The 17,218-nt window shown below is 38.5% G+C and overlaps 1 protein-coding gene across 2 annotated transcripts in view; it reads left to right on the forward strand.

Moving 5' to 3' along the window:
• The first annotated feature begins 1,183 nt into the window (after nt 1-1,183).
• Nucleotides 1,184-17,218, forward strand: part of STMN2 (stathmin 2) — a 53,686-nt gene continuing 37,651 nt past the window's right edge. For both annotated transcript variants that reach the window (XR_008844275.1, XM_056522210.1), the window contains exon 1: nt 1,184-1,339. Coding sequence is in view for 1 of the 2 variants with exons in the window: in XM_056522210.1 (XP_056378185.1) it covers nt 1,321-1,339 (19 nt within the window). In the remaining variant the exon portion in view is untranslated. The remainder of the gene's footprint in view (nt 1,340-17,218) is intronic.

The raw sequence follows: 17,218 nt of genomic DNA on the forward strand, positions 1-17,218 counted from the left end.
GAATCAGCAGAGTTACACCAGTGTAAGGGTATTTTTTTCTCCCAATGATAACCCTTATACACATTCAGATTAGACATTTTGGAGATTAAAAACGTCTAAACACATTGCATCTTTCATGCCCAATGTTCTTTGCTTATGTTTTTTAACGTGCAAATCACAGTATGACTTACTGACTGTGATATCTGAGCACGTGCACGGGTGTGGTCAGCAGCCCAAAAGCTGGCAGCCATGGGAGAGATGGCAGTGACACAATGCTACACGTTCCACCGACAAGCCCCTGTCTGTTGTCTTTTTGGAGCATGTGCCTATTATCTTTGGCTTTTTTCAATCTGATTACTGCCTTCTCTCCTGAGACATTCCACACAGGGGAGGAAGGGTTAATCATGCCTTTCCACACCAGCTACCGGGCATTGCCAAATGCACTGTAAATTGGTCTCCTGCTGGGACTGTGTCCTGGCAGTGCTGCAAAGTGAAAGGTGGGAATAAAAGACCTGTCATTCCAGGTTTTTTTACCTCATTTTCTCCAGATAGCATATCTGCATTTAAATAGCAATCATGAGCACAAAGACCTACAGCATTGAAGTTATACGGACGCCTGTGTCGCAGTGTATTCCGTGTTGCTTCACATATACAATGAGGCTGCACACATTCACTTGTGGCCTTGGTGGAATGAGTGCAGATCAGTGTTCAGCACCGAGGACAGCTCACTACAGATCCTAAGGAGAGGGATCAGCATAGTTCATTCTAATGTGATCATATAAGGATTAAATTATGTATGCGCAGGCATAATATATGTGTATATATATTATATTCAAGTATATAGATCAATACATATGAACGGAAATATAAATAAATAAAAAATAAAATAAATATATGTACACAGATTGGTAGAGATATACTTTATAATCACTGATATAATGGTAAACTGTACATGTTGTAGACTTCTTGCCGGTAGCGTTCGACTTCCATTTCGATTTTTATGTAATTCATTTATATGGAATGTACTATTAAAAATAAAAAGGGGGTGTTTCGAAGATCCTCAAGTGGAGCTGCATCATTCTATTTTATCTCTGGGTCCTATTGGCGGATCAATATTTAATGCTTAGAGATTGAAGCCTGGAATGAGTCATATCAGGGGACCCTGGGAGCCAATCTGCTTTGTCCGTGGATTGCTAATTATTCATGGGCTCCTGCCTCTCGCTCTTTCTTTTGCACAGCCCCACAGTGCTGACTCAGTGCCTTATTCAGTCTTTTCTCCCTCTCCACTGCTGTAGCTGGATCTCTCGCAATCACAACCTCTGAGCATCCCTATACATCAACATGGCTAAAACAGCAATAGGTAAGGACGGGAGACCTTTATATTTTCTTAGATCGATTTATCTCAACCATGAAACCGGTTTATTTTATTGTATTTTTGCATTGTTTTATTAGAGGGAGCATTTATGCTTTACATAGTGATCTTTTCTGCAAACTATACATATATATATATACAATACTATGGCTGATGCCATCCCTTATACCAACGTCATTTATATGTACGTTTATTCTGCAGCATCAAGGAGAAATGATCTGTACAACACAGACAATTATTGTTAGACCTAGGAGGCAGACACGCCCAATACATTGCTCCCTATATGAATGAGATGTAATGAAAGTGAATTGTTTTGTACCATCTGCTTTCCTTTACTATAATGCAGATATTATCATTTGTGCACTTTGCTGTTTTATTGATTTTGACCGTCCACAGGGTTAGGCAATGCCGTACAAAGGATATAAGGCACCTGCACTTCTATACTGCGAGCTCTATAGCACAATGCAGACAGACCCCACCCATCTGCCTCCTTTCTTGTTCACAGACGGCTTAATGTGGAGCACTTTGCAATAGCCAAATGTGTTGCTGCTGCCCTCTTGCTATTGTAAAAGACATTAAAACCATCTAGCAGACAATTCATCTGTTTTACCGAAGTCACATCGACGTGTTCCAGTTATGCATATCCAGTCCTAGTTTTTGACATTTTGTTGGAATATCAGATCTGCCTTTCCTTTAAATAGCTGGCAGCTTCACCATGCATGGCGCGCCAGAAATATTACTACATCAATGCATAGCTTTACAGCTTTATTCTTTATTTATCTTTGCTTATTCATTGTATGTTGTCAATATTTTGCTGATTCATTTTATATTGTAAATATTATGCAAACAAAGAGTTTTGCATGATAATAAGTCATTGAACTATACAGTTGTATAATGGGTTATATTAATGTGAGAACTGGACCTGAATGGGTTAGACAGTAACATTTCTTGAATTTTGCATTATCATTGCATTCTTTGTCATTCACGACTGTTAACAAGTCTTCTTGACTCTCTGACACCCCTACAGAGGTTTCCATAGGAGGGGTGAGGCCATAATGACAATACTATCTGGAAATATGGTCAACCTGGATGTATGGGAGTCTGGCCAGCCCTGCAGTACTGATATTGCCACCCCTCCCTATTGCAGCAATAAAGTGATGGGTATTGATAATTTGCAGTCACTTGAAGACTGACAGATGCAGAAGTTTTATGAATCCTATGGATGGGGGACGGCTGTCACTGTATGAGATACATGGATTCACATCTCATCCATCAGAAACCTGTCTATGGGCATCAAGTAGATGTCTCAGATCATTAAAATTGTCAATCAGACTTAAGAAATCAGTCCCAAAAGGCTTCTACATCGGAGAGATTGTAAATTCATACTTTAAGATATCGTAAATATCGCAACTAGAACGACGTAGCTTCTCCGTGGCAAAAACATAGATTTTTTTTAAATTTATGGAATCAGTCACTGAAGCATAGAAATTTTACATTAGTCAATAAGTTTTTAAAGTGTTTAAAGGCCTTATATGAAACATCATAGAAAATCATGTACAAAAAAACTGTGAAAGCTGCGGGGAATTTTGGATGTAACAAAATTTAATTTTATCAATTCTCCCAAAACTAAGAAGAAACAATGGCTTAGGAGTGTTTTCTGTATGATCATTATCATGACAAGGGATAAAGTCAGGAAACTGCTGCCCCCTTGTGTGTGGGAGAGAAATAGCAAAATCAAAATCACACCTTGTTTTTTTTTTTTAGATTTATTAAATCTTTTTGAAGAATTAGACAATTCTTTAAAAAAAAATGTAATATATTATTTCTATTTTTTTTTCTTGATTTAAGGACATAAAAGCTTAAAAGTGGTCTCCAATTTGCAGCTCTTTTTAGTTGCAAAACTACAGCTCCCAGGGTGCCTCCAGCTGTTGCAAAACTACAACTCCCAGCATGCCCGGACAGCCTTTGGCAGTCCGGGCATGCTGAGAGTTGTAGTTTTGCAACAGCTGGGAAGCTTTAAATCAAATAAGTATTTTTAACAAAATTAATAAATAATAAGAAATAAATATTATGCAAATCTACTTACTCTTAATTATATTGAGTTGCAGTATACAAGCTGCCTATATACGTATGTTATAGTCAGCCATTTTCTGGGTTGGCCCAGAACTAAGAGTTCGGAAAGACAATAGGGGTTAGTGATTGACTATATAGACACCATCATTATCGAAAGTATTTTAAACTTACAAAGCGTTGTATTTTTTATAGCATTATATAGCAATGTTCAATAAAGAACACAAATAATATATTTAAGAATAATTGTAGCAAAGGGAGTATAGCAGTTGAACTAAGGGCCTTGAGCCTAAAATTCCACCCTGTCCACTAGGAGGACATGATATTTGGGGGGCTTTTTCTGATTTAGCATTCGGGGTGTATGTACACTTTTTTTTATTTTTTTTTAAGAAAACGTATGTAAGAAATTGTAAGATGAAAGCAATAGAATTAATAATGAGTTTACATATTAGGTAGGAACCCTCCCCATAAAGCCCATACATGGCTAGAAGAAACTAAATGCAGTCATCTTTGTCTCTTTCGGTTGTTACTTTCTTTAACATCTTCCTGAATATATCCGCGGAGAACGAGTTGGCAATGAAATACAGTATAATACTGCTGGGATTGGTAAAGGTGACATCACTAGGAGCCAACGTCTTCCCTTGTGACTCAGAGCTGAAAATAAAAAGATATCTAATGTCTGCTAGAGGACAAGTCCCTAAGGCGGTAGTGTAATGACTGGATCAGATTGCAATCACACTACCCCATATTGGATCCTTATGGGTCAGTAAGAATTAGACTAGGGGCTGGACATGCAGACCTTCTGATTTATGAGGCCGGTCGCTCATGGACGGGTCAAGGTGGACCCCCATATATCACTGCAGGGAATCTCTGCCTTCTCACTGATCTTCAAGGACAGATGTTGAAGGTAAAATGAATTGTGGCGAGGGAGGTGTAACCATTGTCATTCCTCCGGGGCCTTGAGCAAACCAAACAATTGCACTGCCTAGAAATATTGCAGCGTTCTTGTGATGGTTTCTAACCATTGGTCTTGATCAGCTTGTTTTAAGTAACCATTATGTTTATTAAATAGAATTGCATTCATGCACAACCTTGGGTATCAGTCAATGGAGGGGGGGGGGGGTTACAAAAGAGAAGGAGTCTACAGCAAGGTGCCCAATGGCTGCTTCTTCCTAGTGCTGATTCATGCACCCCCATGGCATTATAGGGACTAGGGAGAGAGCTAGTCCTGTATGCCACCTAGGAGAAGAAGGTGGGATGTTGGCTTGGCCACTACCTCTAAAAGAACCACCAAACAAGTGCACAGTCTTTATTTGTAGTTTACTTCGAGATGAATTTTAGGTGTCAACGATTTGTAAAGAGGATGCTGAATATACTACAATACCATCACTGATATTGTTTGCCACACTCATAACATATAGGCATAAAATATGGCCTGGTGTTACAAAATGACATATATAGATTTACTCAGACCGGCATTAGACTAGATAAATATAGATATATTCAGATTAGCTTTAGAATGAATATGGATGAAAATACTGAGTATTGCCACTCCCATCTGAACCGCCATGTTTCTTGTTGCTGATTCACAGCAATGCTTCCGGGGCCTGGCAAATGGGGGGCCCATTAAAGCACATTGAAAGGTGAGGGACAGGGAGAAATGTCTTTCGTATTTCCACTGGAACAAGGGAACAATATAGATGAGGAAAGGATGAGTGCAGATAAACAGATAAAGTGTAGATACGGTGAAAATATAATGTTGTCTGATAAATATTAAGCAATTAATAGTAAATGAAGTAAAGGCAAAGAAAGATTCCCTTTATTTATTAGTTATGCTGATTGTGGGATTACTACATCTTTTACACAATATGTGGCTCATTGAATTGTTACAGTCATTTACATTGCAGTTGCAAAATATTTTCCTAAAATGAATGGCTGCCATGATGAGACAGCATATTTTATTGTGAAACTATGTGCAATACTAGCAAAAAATACCATAGGAAAGCCCAGGATGTAGAGATAGATGACTAACAAATGCCGACTACCATATATCCTGTAATAATTTGCATTAGAAAGTCTTTCAAGGTGCAGCATAACTTAAAGATTCTATTCTAGTTTAGTTCTCTTTTAAGGCATACAAAACCTTTGTAATATGTCATAACATTTATTGAAATATGTATTCATAAACCACACTCATTGTCAAACAAATGTGAAGCAAGACTTGCAAAGTCTGACCAGGAGATGAACGGTTTGGTCAGGTATTATTCACAGTCAGCAGTTATAACACAATACTGCTGCCTCACAAGACCATCTTTAAGAAATCTAATTTACAGATGTCAAGATCAATTGCGTCTTCACATGGTCTACATGGCATGCCTGAGGATGCTTGTGAATCCGTGAGGGGTTACACATCAATTTAATATGATCTCACATTACTGGATTTTTTGCACATTATGGAAATTCCAGTTTAACAGAAGGAAATCATATTTACCAATTCAGCCAGTGAGGAAACCAAAGATATAAATGGAAGAATTCATGGAATTGTCCCAAAGCATTGGAGGTAGACTATGTGACAGATAAGAAAAAAAATCAAGACTGGAGAACTACGGACAACATATATGAACGTCAAGCCGAACAATAAAATACCCATATATTAGTAGTTTACTTGTTAAAGAAGCAGCCATAGCTTTAGAATTATATTTCTTTTCATACAAAATGGAATTTTTCTGTTCTGTTGTGGCAGCCATTTTTGCAACAGGAACAGGAAGTAACTACAGGAAGTGCAGCCATATTGCTTGTCATCCTAGAATCACAAAAACCATGCCTTTCTAATTTTCAGATGGTCAAATATGAACACTTATGGTTTATTGTGTAAAAGATCTCTTTTAAAGCATTATATGTTTAATTAACTCATTTTTAATTAAAATATAAACAAGAGAATCACCAGAAAATGTTTTTATATTTTAAATTGCACCAAAAGATGGCATAATAGAAAAGCTGGGGTCTTATATACAGCTAGGAAATAAATAGATAGCTTCTGGGGCAATATACTAAGTGTGTTATATCACACTAATTTCTCGAGTGATAAAAAAAAAGAGACATTTAAGGAGCAAGGGGACTTGGGTCAAAAGTAGGGACTGTTACTTCTAAAGAGGGACAATTGGAAGGTATGCAAAAATGGAATATAAACTAGCCCATTGTCACCATGTTCTGTAATCATAAAGTTTTGTCATGACTTGCTAATTCTAGACAAAACACAAATACTGTATAAGGGAATTTTGAGGTTGTATATTAGAATCCTTTATTCAAGACCCATGACAATGAGCTAGAGTGGAGAGCAAAGCAGCTTCAATGAGCCTCTCTTGTTCTGGAGGACCCAAAATGTCTATACATTACATGGACAGCCTTTTGATTTTAATGAAAATTCTGCAATTCCCCTTGTCTCCAGTGGTGGTGCTGCAGGGGAATTGAACACTGGCTGCTTTTTTCATGCATTAAAGTATATCACTGGATGTCTTAACAAAAGGATAACTTGTGCTTGTTGGGGAAATTTTTTTTAAACAAAGGGCATATAGACATGGGTTGTCGCCTCTTTTTATTATAATTTTATTTATTTTTTTATCAAGTGGTGCCCGAAAGTTAAACAGATTTGTAAATTACTTCTATTAAAAATGCTTAATTCTTGCAGTACTTATGAGCTGTTGTATGCTCCACAGAAAGTTCTATTCTGTCTGACACCTCTGTCCATGTCAGGAACTGTTCAGAGCAGGAGCAAATCCTCATAGCAAACCTCTCCTATTCTGGACAGTTCCTGACATGGACAGAGGTGCCAGCAGAGAACACTATGGTCAGACAGAAAAGAAATTCAAAAAGAAAAGAACTTCCTGTTGAGCATACACCAGCTGATAAGTACTGGAAGGATTAAAAAATTTTTTTTATAGAAGTAATTTAAAAATCTGTGTAACTTTCTGGCACCTGTTGATTTAAAAAAAAAATAAAGTTTTCCACCGGAGTACCCCTTTAATTTCCGTCTTTTGGTATAGGAATATAGTGGGGCAAAAAGTATTTAGTCAGCCACCAATTGTGCAAGTTCTCCCACTTAAAAAGATGAGAGGCCTGTAATTTTCATCATAGGTATACCTCAATTATGAGAGACATAATGAGAAAAAAAAACTAAAATCACATTGTCTGATTTTTTTTAAATTTATTTGCAAATTATGGTAGAAAATAAGTATCTGGTCACCTAAAAACAAGCAAGATTTCTGGCTCTCACAGACCTGTAACTTCTTCTTTAAGAGTTTCCTCTGTCCTCTACTCGTTACCTGTATTAATGGCACCTGTTTGAACTTATTACAAGTATAAAAGACACCTGTCCACAACCTCGAACAGTCACACTCCAAACTCCACTATGGCCAAGACCAAAGAGCTGTCGAAGGACACCAGAAACAAAATTGTAGACCTGCACCAGGCTGGGAAGACTGAATCTGCAATAGGCAAGCAGCTTGGTGTGAAAAAATCAACTGTGGGAGCAATTATTAGAAAATGGAATCTCCCTTGATCTGGGGCTTCACGCAAGATCTCACCCCGTGGTGTCAAAATGATCACAAGACTGGTGAGCAAAAATCCCAGAACCACACAGGGAGACCTAGTGAATGACCTGCAGAGAGCTGGGACCAAAGTAAGAAAGGCTACCATCAGTAACCCATTATGCTGCCAGGGACTCAAATCATGCAGTGCCAGACGTGTCCCCCTGCTTAAGTCAGTACATGACTGTCTGAAGTTTTCTAGGGAGCATTTGGATGATCCAGAAGAGGATTGAGAAAATGTCATATGGTCAGATGACACCAAAGTAGAACTTTTTGGTAAAAACTCAACTCATCATGTTTAAAAGAGAAAGAATGCTGAGTTGCATCCAAAGAACACCATACCTACTGTAAAGCATGGGGGGGGGGGGGGAGAAGCATGGGAGATTTTGAGTGAAAACCTCCTTCCATCAGCAAGGGTATTAAAGATTAACTGTGGCTGGGTCTTTCAGCATGACAATGATCGCAAACACACCACCCTGGGCAAGGAAGGAGTGGCTTCGTTAGAAGCATTTTAAGGTCCTGGAATGGCCTAGCCAGTCTCCAGATCTCAACCCCATAGAAAACCTTTGGAGGGAGTTGAAAGTCCGTGGTGCACAGTGACATCCCCAAAACATCACTGCTCTAGAGGAGATCTCCATGGAGGAATGGGCCAAAATACCAGTAACAGTGTGTGAAAACCTTGTGAAGACTTACAGAAAACGTTTGACCTCTGTTATTGCCAACAAAGTATTGAGAGGAACTTTTGTAATTGACCAAATACTTATTTTCCACCATAATTTGCAAATAAATTCTTTAAAAAATCAGACAATGTGATTTTATGTTTTTTTTTCTCATTATGTCTCTCATAGTTGAGGTAAACCTATGATGAAAATTACAGGCCTCTCATCTTTTTAAGTGGGAGAACTTGCACAATTGGTGGCTGACTACATACATTTTTTCCCACTGTATGTGTTATATCATGACTACTCTGTTGCTCTAAAACAGTGATCTCAAACTGTGGCCTTCCAGATATTGCAAAACTTCAACTCCCAGCATGCTTGGACAGCCGTTCAACAGCCGTTGAAGTTTTGCAACATCTGGAGGGCCACACTTTGAGACCATTGCTCTAAAACCTGTCTGAATTTCTATTGCTGTAAAGTACAAAACCCCCGAGACCATTAACTTTACCGGTGTGTCAGCAGCCAGCAGGGGAGGTCGTCGTTCTGACCAATCTATCGTAGGGATGCTTTATTCTTGTCCTACCTAAAGCTTTTATGGCAGAAATGTGGGCCAAGATTCTGCTAGGTCAAGAGAAAAGGCTGACGGACAATTACTCCAAGTAATTACAAGTAATTATTTCGGCAGCTTATGATGTAAGTTCCTTAATGTCCACTTACTGGCCGCTCTTAGTGCTGCAGCCCCAGGTAATAGCGAGCCCGGACATTATACTGAATTAATAATGAAGACAACCTTTAGTGTTTATCAGGGCAGGTCAGTTCATAAGCATTACAAGTCCACATAGTTGTGTAAAACCCAGTTCCCCAAGGACTTTTAGGATATTATCTATCTGTACATATTTTATTAGCATTTAGAACTATAGTGGAAACTATTTTATCCATTGTCTTCATTGAGCTAAAATGACATGGATTATGACTTTTTTGCACTACCAAGAACAGTGCCATTTAACTGAATGGGTGTAGTCTGCAATACCACGCACAACCTATGAGCAGCTGTGGTGCTCATAGAAAAAAGCGGCCATGTTTTTTTTAAACAACCTTTACTTCATAAGAGGTTTTTCGAATACTACTAGTACTATAGGTAACAGCTTTAAAGGGGTACTCCGGTGGAAATTTTTTTTTTTTTAAATCAACTAGTGCCAGAAAGTTAAACAGATTTGTAAATTACTTCTATTTAAAAATCTTAATCCTTCCAGTACTTATCAGCTGCTGTATGCTCCAGAGGAAGTCCTTTTCTTTTTGAATTTCCTTTCTGTCTGACCACAGTGCTCTCTGCTGACACCTCTGTTCATGTCAGGAACTGTCCAAAGCAGGAGCAAATCCCCATAGCAAACCTATCCTGCTTCTGGACAGCTCCTGACATGGACAGAGGTGTTAGTACTGTTGTCAGTCAGAAAATAAATTCTAAAAGAAAATAATTTCCTCTGTAGCATACAGCAGCTGATAAGTACTGGAAGAGTTAAAGGGGTATTCCAGGAAAAATAACTTTTTTATATATATCAACTGACTTCAGAAAGTTAAACCGATTTGTAAATTACTTCTGTTAAAAAAAATCTTAATCCTTTCAGTATTTATGAGCTTCTGAAGTTAAGGTTGTTCTTTTCTGTCTAAGTGCTCTCTGATGACACCTGTCTCGGGAAACGTCCAGTTTAGAAGAGGTTTGCTATGGGGATTTGCTTCTAAACTGGGCGTTTCCCGAGACAGGTGTCATCAGAGAGGATTTAGACAGAAAAGAACAACGTTAACTTCAGAAGCTCATAAGTACTGAAAGATTTTTTAATAGAAGTAATTTACAAATCTGTTTAACTTTCTGGAGCCAGTTGACATATAAAAAAAAAGTTTTTTCCCTGGATAACCCCTTTAAGATTGTTTAATAGAAGTAATTTACAAATCTGTTTAACTTTGTGGCACCAGTTGATTAGAACAAAGTTGTTTTCCACCGGAGTACCCCTTTAAGGCTACCAATCAGTTCTTATACACACTGTCAATCCATTGAGTCAAAGGCAAACATTGACAATGGGAATGATGAACAAAACATGATAATAGAGTTGAATATCCAGAATATATATAGAATATACATGTGTTTTTATATGCTGAATGACACTCTAAAAGGGGGTTATTCTAACATCAAATGGTATACCTGTTATGTATTGTCTGTTATATATGTCCAGTGCCACTAGATGGCTCTGTAACTGTGAGGTTCTGAAATATTATATCAATGTCAGTTATTCCTATCCTATCACACACGTAAACAATCTAATGGGGGAGATTTATCAAAACCTGTCTAGAGAAAAAGTTGCTGAGCTGCCCATAGCAACCAATCAGATCGCTTCTTTCATTTTTTTAGAGGCCTTTTCAAAAATGAAAGAAGCGATCTAATTGGTTGCTATTTACAACTTTTTCTCTTAAAACTAAATCTCCCCTATAGTTTTTTTTAGTTCAGTCTCCATTTAGTTCGACCAGTAAAAAAAATAAATAGACCATTGTAATTGCATCATTTTAATTATCAAGTATAATTAAATACAAGACATAACAATATATATTCACAGGATAGGGGATAACTTTCTGATCTGTACGGGTCTGACCACTGGGACCCCAAGAATGGAGGTTAAATGTACCCAAATAAATAGAGCAGCAGCAGCACACACGCGCGAGAAATGCTTTATTCATTTTCTATGGGACTTTTTGAACAAACCAGGATTGTGAGGGTCCCAGCAGTTGGGACCCCACTAATCAGTTAGTTGTCTCTTTTCCTGTTGGAAGGGGGAGAACAGTTGGTGCTAAAATTATTCCTTTAAATTTGTGGTGTGGTGCCTATTTAGATGAGTGTGTGTGTGTTTTACATTATATGAATCAAAGAGATAAACTGTTGGTCAAATATAGGGAGGTCCTACTTTTCAACTGTTAATATACATAGAATCTATTTGTTTATTTCACTATTTCTGAGAAAACAGTGATATTCTAATGACAGAGACAAGTTAATAGGCCATGTCTTTCATTTTATTCTCAGATGTGGTTCTGCTTATGAAAACAGGTTCATATGTGCAGCAACCCATAAAACCACCCAGTAATGTGTATGACGGAGCCTGCGCCAATTAGGCTAATGAAAGCAAATGCTGTAGGAGCTGCGTGGGGTTAGTGTCTCTGTGCAGCGCTCTTTGTAAATCACCTTCCGAGGATCAATATTTCCATGCCCTCTGTGACAGTCCTTCCTCCTATGTCATCACCTTTCCTACAAGCTGATTCATTAGCAGTCGTGTTCATCTTCTCAAGTGACTTCTGAAAAAAAGGGCAAAAATATTAATTACAATTGCTTAAGAGATGCAAAGCTATTTCACAGTAACAAGTTTAGGGGACATAGGAAAATAGAGAATAAATGTATTAACCTAACCAATTAAACAATGAAGCTTGATGTGATAATACTTACTTGGCCTATTGTTGTGTAGTCGTAATTATATCTACTAATGCTTTTCTTTTCCAGTATTAGGGTAGGGTCAGACGGAGCGCATCCACAGCATATTTCACGCTGCGGATGTGCCAAAGGCATTCACAAGAGCGAGCTCCCTGCAGATGCGCAGTGGGAAATCCACCACTATGAGCAGACACACAGATATACCAGGCCACCTCAGGGAGCTCACCCAGGTGACTTCCGTTGGCACTGTGGATGGGCTCCGTGTGACCCTACCCTTATACTGATGTTCATTCTACAAGAAAGAGCAAACAAAATAGGTCTACACAACACAGGATGAATTTAGATTAGATCAGTTCAATCTTTTACCAATAATGTTCAATAAATTATACATTGATCACTTCAGTATAATAGTGAAAAGTTCTTCACGGCAGTCACCATTTATTTCTTCATTCTTTATTTAAAAAAATGTTCAGGGAGAATATGTGCTATAAGAAAATAGACATGAGTAACACCAAGCCTATGACCATTTCGTGTCACACCAGAGACTTTTTAAGGCCTTTCTCATGGACTGATATCTATATTTACATTTCCAGTTATTTCATTAGAGATGACATACATTTTTGCCACCTTTCCGCCAAGGACTGCCTCATTCTAAATATTAGTAGGATATGCTGCTACCAGTAGATCATGACATGAAGAAATCCCCTTGAAGTCAGCATCAGAATCCAGTTGCAGCTACTACACTGGATATATACAGGCAGCATACAAGAATGTGGTCAGTAGTCAAAGTCAGCCAGAGGTCAGTACACGAATATCAGCAATATGGTTACAAACAGGGAACGGTCAATACTTTATGGGCATTGAACATTGATAGTCTATTCACACGATAGGCCATCAATGTCTGATCGGCGGGATGCTAACACCTGGTACCCCCACTGATCTGCTCTTCGGCAGAGCTGCACTTTCAGCACATACACAATGAATGGCCGTGGCACTGTTCATTGGTGATGCTAGGGTGCTACATTACAGCTCTAGCTCACAACCAACTGATCGCAATTGGTTTTTCTTACCAACACCAGATTTTTTTCCTTGCAATTCCACTGCTGGAGAAATGTAGCATGACATGACAGCCATTGAAATGACACATAAACCACATGGATTGTCCAGGTCCAACAGAGCAGGAGACACTCTCTCTGAACTATTCAGGCTATAGAATCAGGACAACTTAGAGACCGAATCGAGCATCTCATGAACAGGGATTCTGAACAGAAGGCCTCACTGTAGTGTCTATGTACTTTAATAAGGCATGTGAAAAAATAAGCCTTTATGAGAAAAATGAATATGTCAATAAACATTTTTATATAAAACTATTATATTCATAGGTTGTTCATTATTGATTCTTAGAAATATGCCGATATGTCCAATTTAATATGTTTTAAATAAATAAATAATTCAATTTATAACTTATAAAGGGATATAATAAACCCCTGCAGAATCCTATTATTGATTCCCCAGTCAAACTGCCAAAAAATCTATATTTTTTTGACCTTTTAAAAGGATATTTTAAACAGATAAATCACAGTAAAAGTCACAAGTAATACAATAAATTGTATTAAGTTAACATTGCCAGTCAAGGACTTAGAGGACATAATAGAAAGCATGAATATTTTCTGTCCTCTTGGAGCACATAATGGCTACTTCCGCAATTTGCCATCATTCTTTAAATATATAACAAGATTATATTAAGAGGAAAAGAATATATGCAATTTGCCATCCTTATTTCCTTGCTTCTCATATGTCGATAACAATGGTTATAAATTTGTCTTAATCTGTGTGAAATATTAATTTATTAGACAAATGTATTATATGTAAAATATTTAATTATAAAAGAAAAAGAAGGAAAATACTTCTTCTATTTCAGGAAACACAATAACTTGAATATTTCAATCATGGAGATGGAATAGTCCCTGGGATTAGGATTCTTCCTGTTTGCAAGGAATCAAAGATTGGGATATGCTTTCTCTCGCTCATGGTTTTGGGTGGGGGGATTTTGTGGATGCAGATCTACCTCCTAGTTCTTTGATAGGACATAAAACGGTAAAAGCATCCTTTAAATTATGGGTTGCCAAAAAAAGAACAAGAATAATGTAAAATTTATTTTTTATTCCTAATATGCAAAAATTGTAATATAAACATAAAAGTGAGGGCCACAAGTAACCATTAAAGGGGTATTCCGGGCAAAAACATCTAATCCCCTATCGAAAGGATAGGGGATAAGATATCTGCAGCAGCCCACATTCTATGCGTAGCTGTGTCTGCAGTTTCAGAAACCGCCGGGCTACCGAGATGGGGACGTGACCTCATGCCATGCCCCCTCCATTCACTTCTATGGGAGGGCGCGTAACGGCTGCAATGCCCCCTCCCATAGAAATGAATGGAGGGGGCGTGGCGTGACGTCCCCATCTCGGAAGCTGGACGGTTTCCAAAACTGCAGACGCAGCTACGCATAGACACCGCGTTCAGACATCTTATCCCCTATCCTTTCCATAGGGGATAAGATGTTTTTGCCTGGAAAACCCCTTTAAGCCCTAGACTTAAAGGGGGACCTCAGCGTTAAACACCTTATCTCCTAGTGTCTGATCGGGGTCAGGGGGTCCGACCTCTGTGAACACCTGCAATCTTCAGAACAAGTCTCTGAATCTCCAAGCAGCATAGAGCAGCTAAGAACCCTTTCCAATTTCTAATACGTTTTCTTTAATATTTCCTTCTCCAATTTTTTCAACCATAAAAGTCTGTATGACCTCCCAACTCTCAAATCATGCAAAGCTTTCATTTCTTCTACTAGAGCTTTACATTTACATTTATCACATGCACATTCATAGGGGATAAGTTTGAGATCGCAGGGGGTCCGACCGCTGGGGCCCCCTGCGATCTCTCTGTACAGGGCCCCGGCTCTCCGGCCAGATAGCGGGTGTCGACCCCCGCACGAAGCGGCGGCAGACACGCCCCCTCAATACATCTCAATGGCAGAGCCGGAGATTGCCGAAGGCAGCGCTTCGGCTCTGCCATAGAGTTGTATTGAGGGGGCGTGTCGGCCACCGCTTCGTGCGGAGGTCGACACGCCCCCTTCCCGCGGGCTCTCGGGGCTCCGTACAGGAGATCGCAGGGGGCCCCAGCGGTCGGACCCCCCCGCGATCTGCAACTTATCATCTATCCTTAAGATAGGGGATAAGTTGTTTACCACTGAGTCACCACTGGACTACTCCTTTAACGCTTTAGAATGTAGGGCTGAGGTGAGCTTAAATGGCCACTCTCATTAAAATAATTTTTTTATATTTTATTCTTCATGCGATTGGCTGCACTACGCAGCATAGATGAGGAGAGGGCGGAAGTGGGCTCCCAGCAGGCTTCAGTGACATTACTTAATTCCGCCAGCAGTTCAGTTAGCAAGTGAGAAACTATATAGGTAAAGAAAAAAATATTTTTAAAGTTAAAAAAAAATGTGAGGGCACGGAGTGGATTAGGGCTCGTTATAAAACAGGTAGGGACTTAGAAAAAAAATAAGTTAATGAGAGGTACTCTTTAACATTTCTATTACATTGGTAGATGTCTTACTCCTGAATGCAGGTCCACCTCTGCCTATTTCTACTGTGGTTTCTTGTTTATTGCCATACACTATGTCAGAGGTCGTTGTGATCCTTATGGATGTTTATAGAAAGGTGTGTTGTTTAGAAACTTTTAGATGAAAAAGATGTCTTATTAGAACAAAAGTCAATCAAGGCCATAGATTTTGGTGGGATCAATCGAAAATCCAATATGTATTGAGGCCTCCAAACTTTCCCCACCAGTGGCAGATATATACATATACCCAATCCTTCCTTTCCTGAGCGGAGCATCATGCCTATGGTGTAATAGAGGGAATGCTGAGGATATGTATGACTAGCTTAAGAAAAAATGATGTTGCTTTACTTTCCGTCAATCCAACTACATCCAGTCTAAAGACAAATTGGTAGCATTGCTTTAGAATGTCAATATTATAGATTGGAGGAGAAGTGCTTTCATTGTAATATATTATGCAGTGTATATTATCACAATAGCTGGAAATAGTATTGCATCTGCTGATCATTCTGCTTTGGCCAATAAGCAGTCCTAGAGTTTTGTAGGGCACATTTAGTTCATCATAAAGTACTATGAGTGCATATCCCTGCCTGCAGTATTGAACCCCATCGTGTCCGCCCTTTTGCAGTATTATTCAGCCTTAGGTTTCATTTGATTAAGTGATAGATGATATTCACTTCATCTCTTCCTCTGGCAGTAAATTCATTATATTATAAGGCCAGGAGCACAGAACTACCTTAGAAATAATATCAGCTTCTTGCTGCCTGATGTAAGTTTATAATCACATTCATGTGTATCACCAAGAGCACTTTGTGAAAATAATGAGATTTTGCAATTCTATCTAAACTTCTTAAGATCTTGTAAAGCAAGAAGCCTGGTAAATGACAGATCTAGGTTAAACTGAAGGATTGTGGCGCAGCTTTTTCTTACTGTGCATGCCCTAAAATTGATTCCCTGGGTACTTATACATTGGGAGCCGCAGTAAGGATCCTGCTTTTTCCGCTAATAGGAAAAGACATATGTTCTGTAATTCAGAAGACATTAGCAGATCTATTAGCAGCAACACTGCAGTATAGTCTGTAATCTAATCTCATGTTATTACTAAAAATTGAGCCTTACACTATAATATTTTTACAATACTAGATGTAAGACCTACTACAGCTACATACAGAAATAATTACTGTCATTTGTCTTACTGTTATTTTATCAATTGGATCTCTGTTAAAATGAAAGTGTTATCAGAGAATGGACTGGTGTTTTAAGATGAACCGGGATCAAGCAAAAAATATGTTACTAAATTTATGTGATCTACGGTAGTTATTTTTTTGCCACGAGTGCTTTCATTCCAACTGGTTTTTTACTTTTTTGCTACACTATCTGGTTTAAAAGATTTTACAATAAAGTTCCCGCCCATTTGTCAATTCAGAGAAAAGTTAAAAATAGTCAATAAAATTTTAACATTTCT

Source organism: Hyla sarda, chromosome 5 (assembly GCF_029499605.1).
Source record: "Hyla sarda isolate aHylSar1 chromosome 5, aHylSar1.hap1, whole genome shotgun sequence".
NCBI classification, from domain to species: Eukaryota; Metazoa; Chordata; class Amphibia; order Anura; family Hylidae; genus Hyla; species Hyla sarda.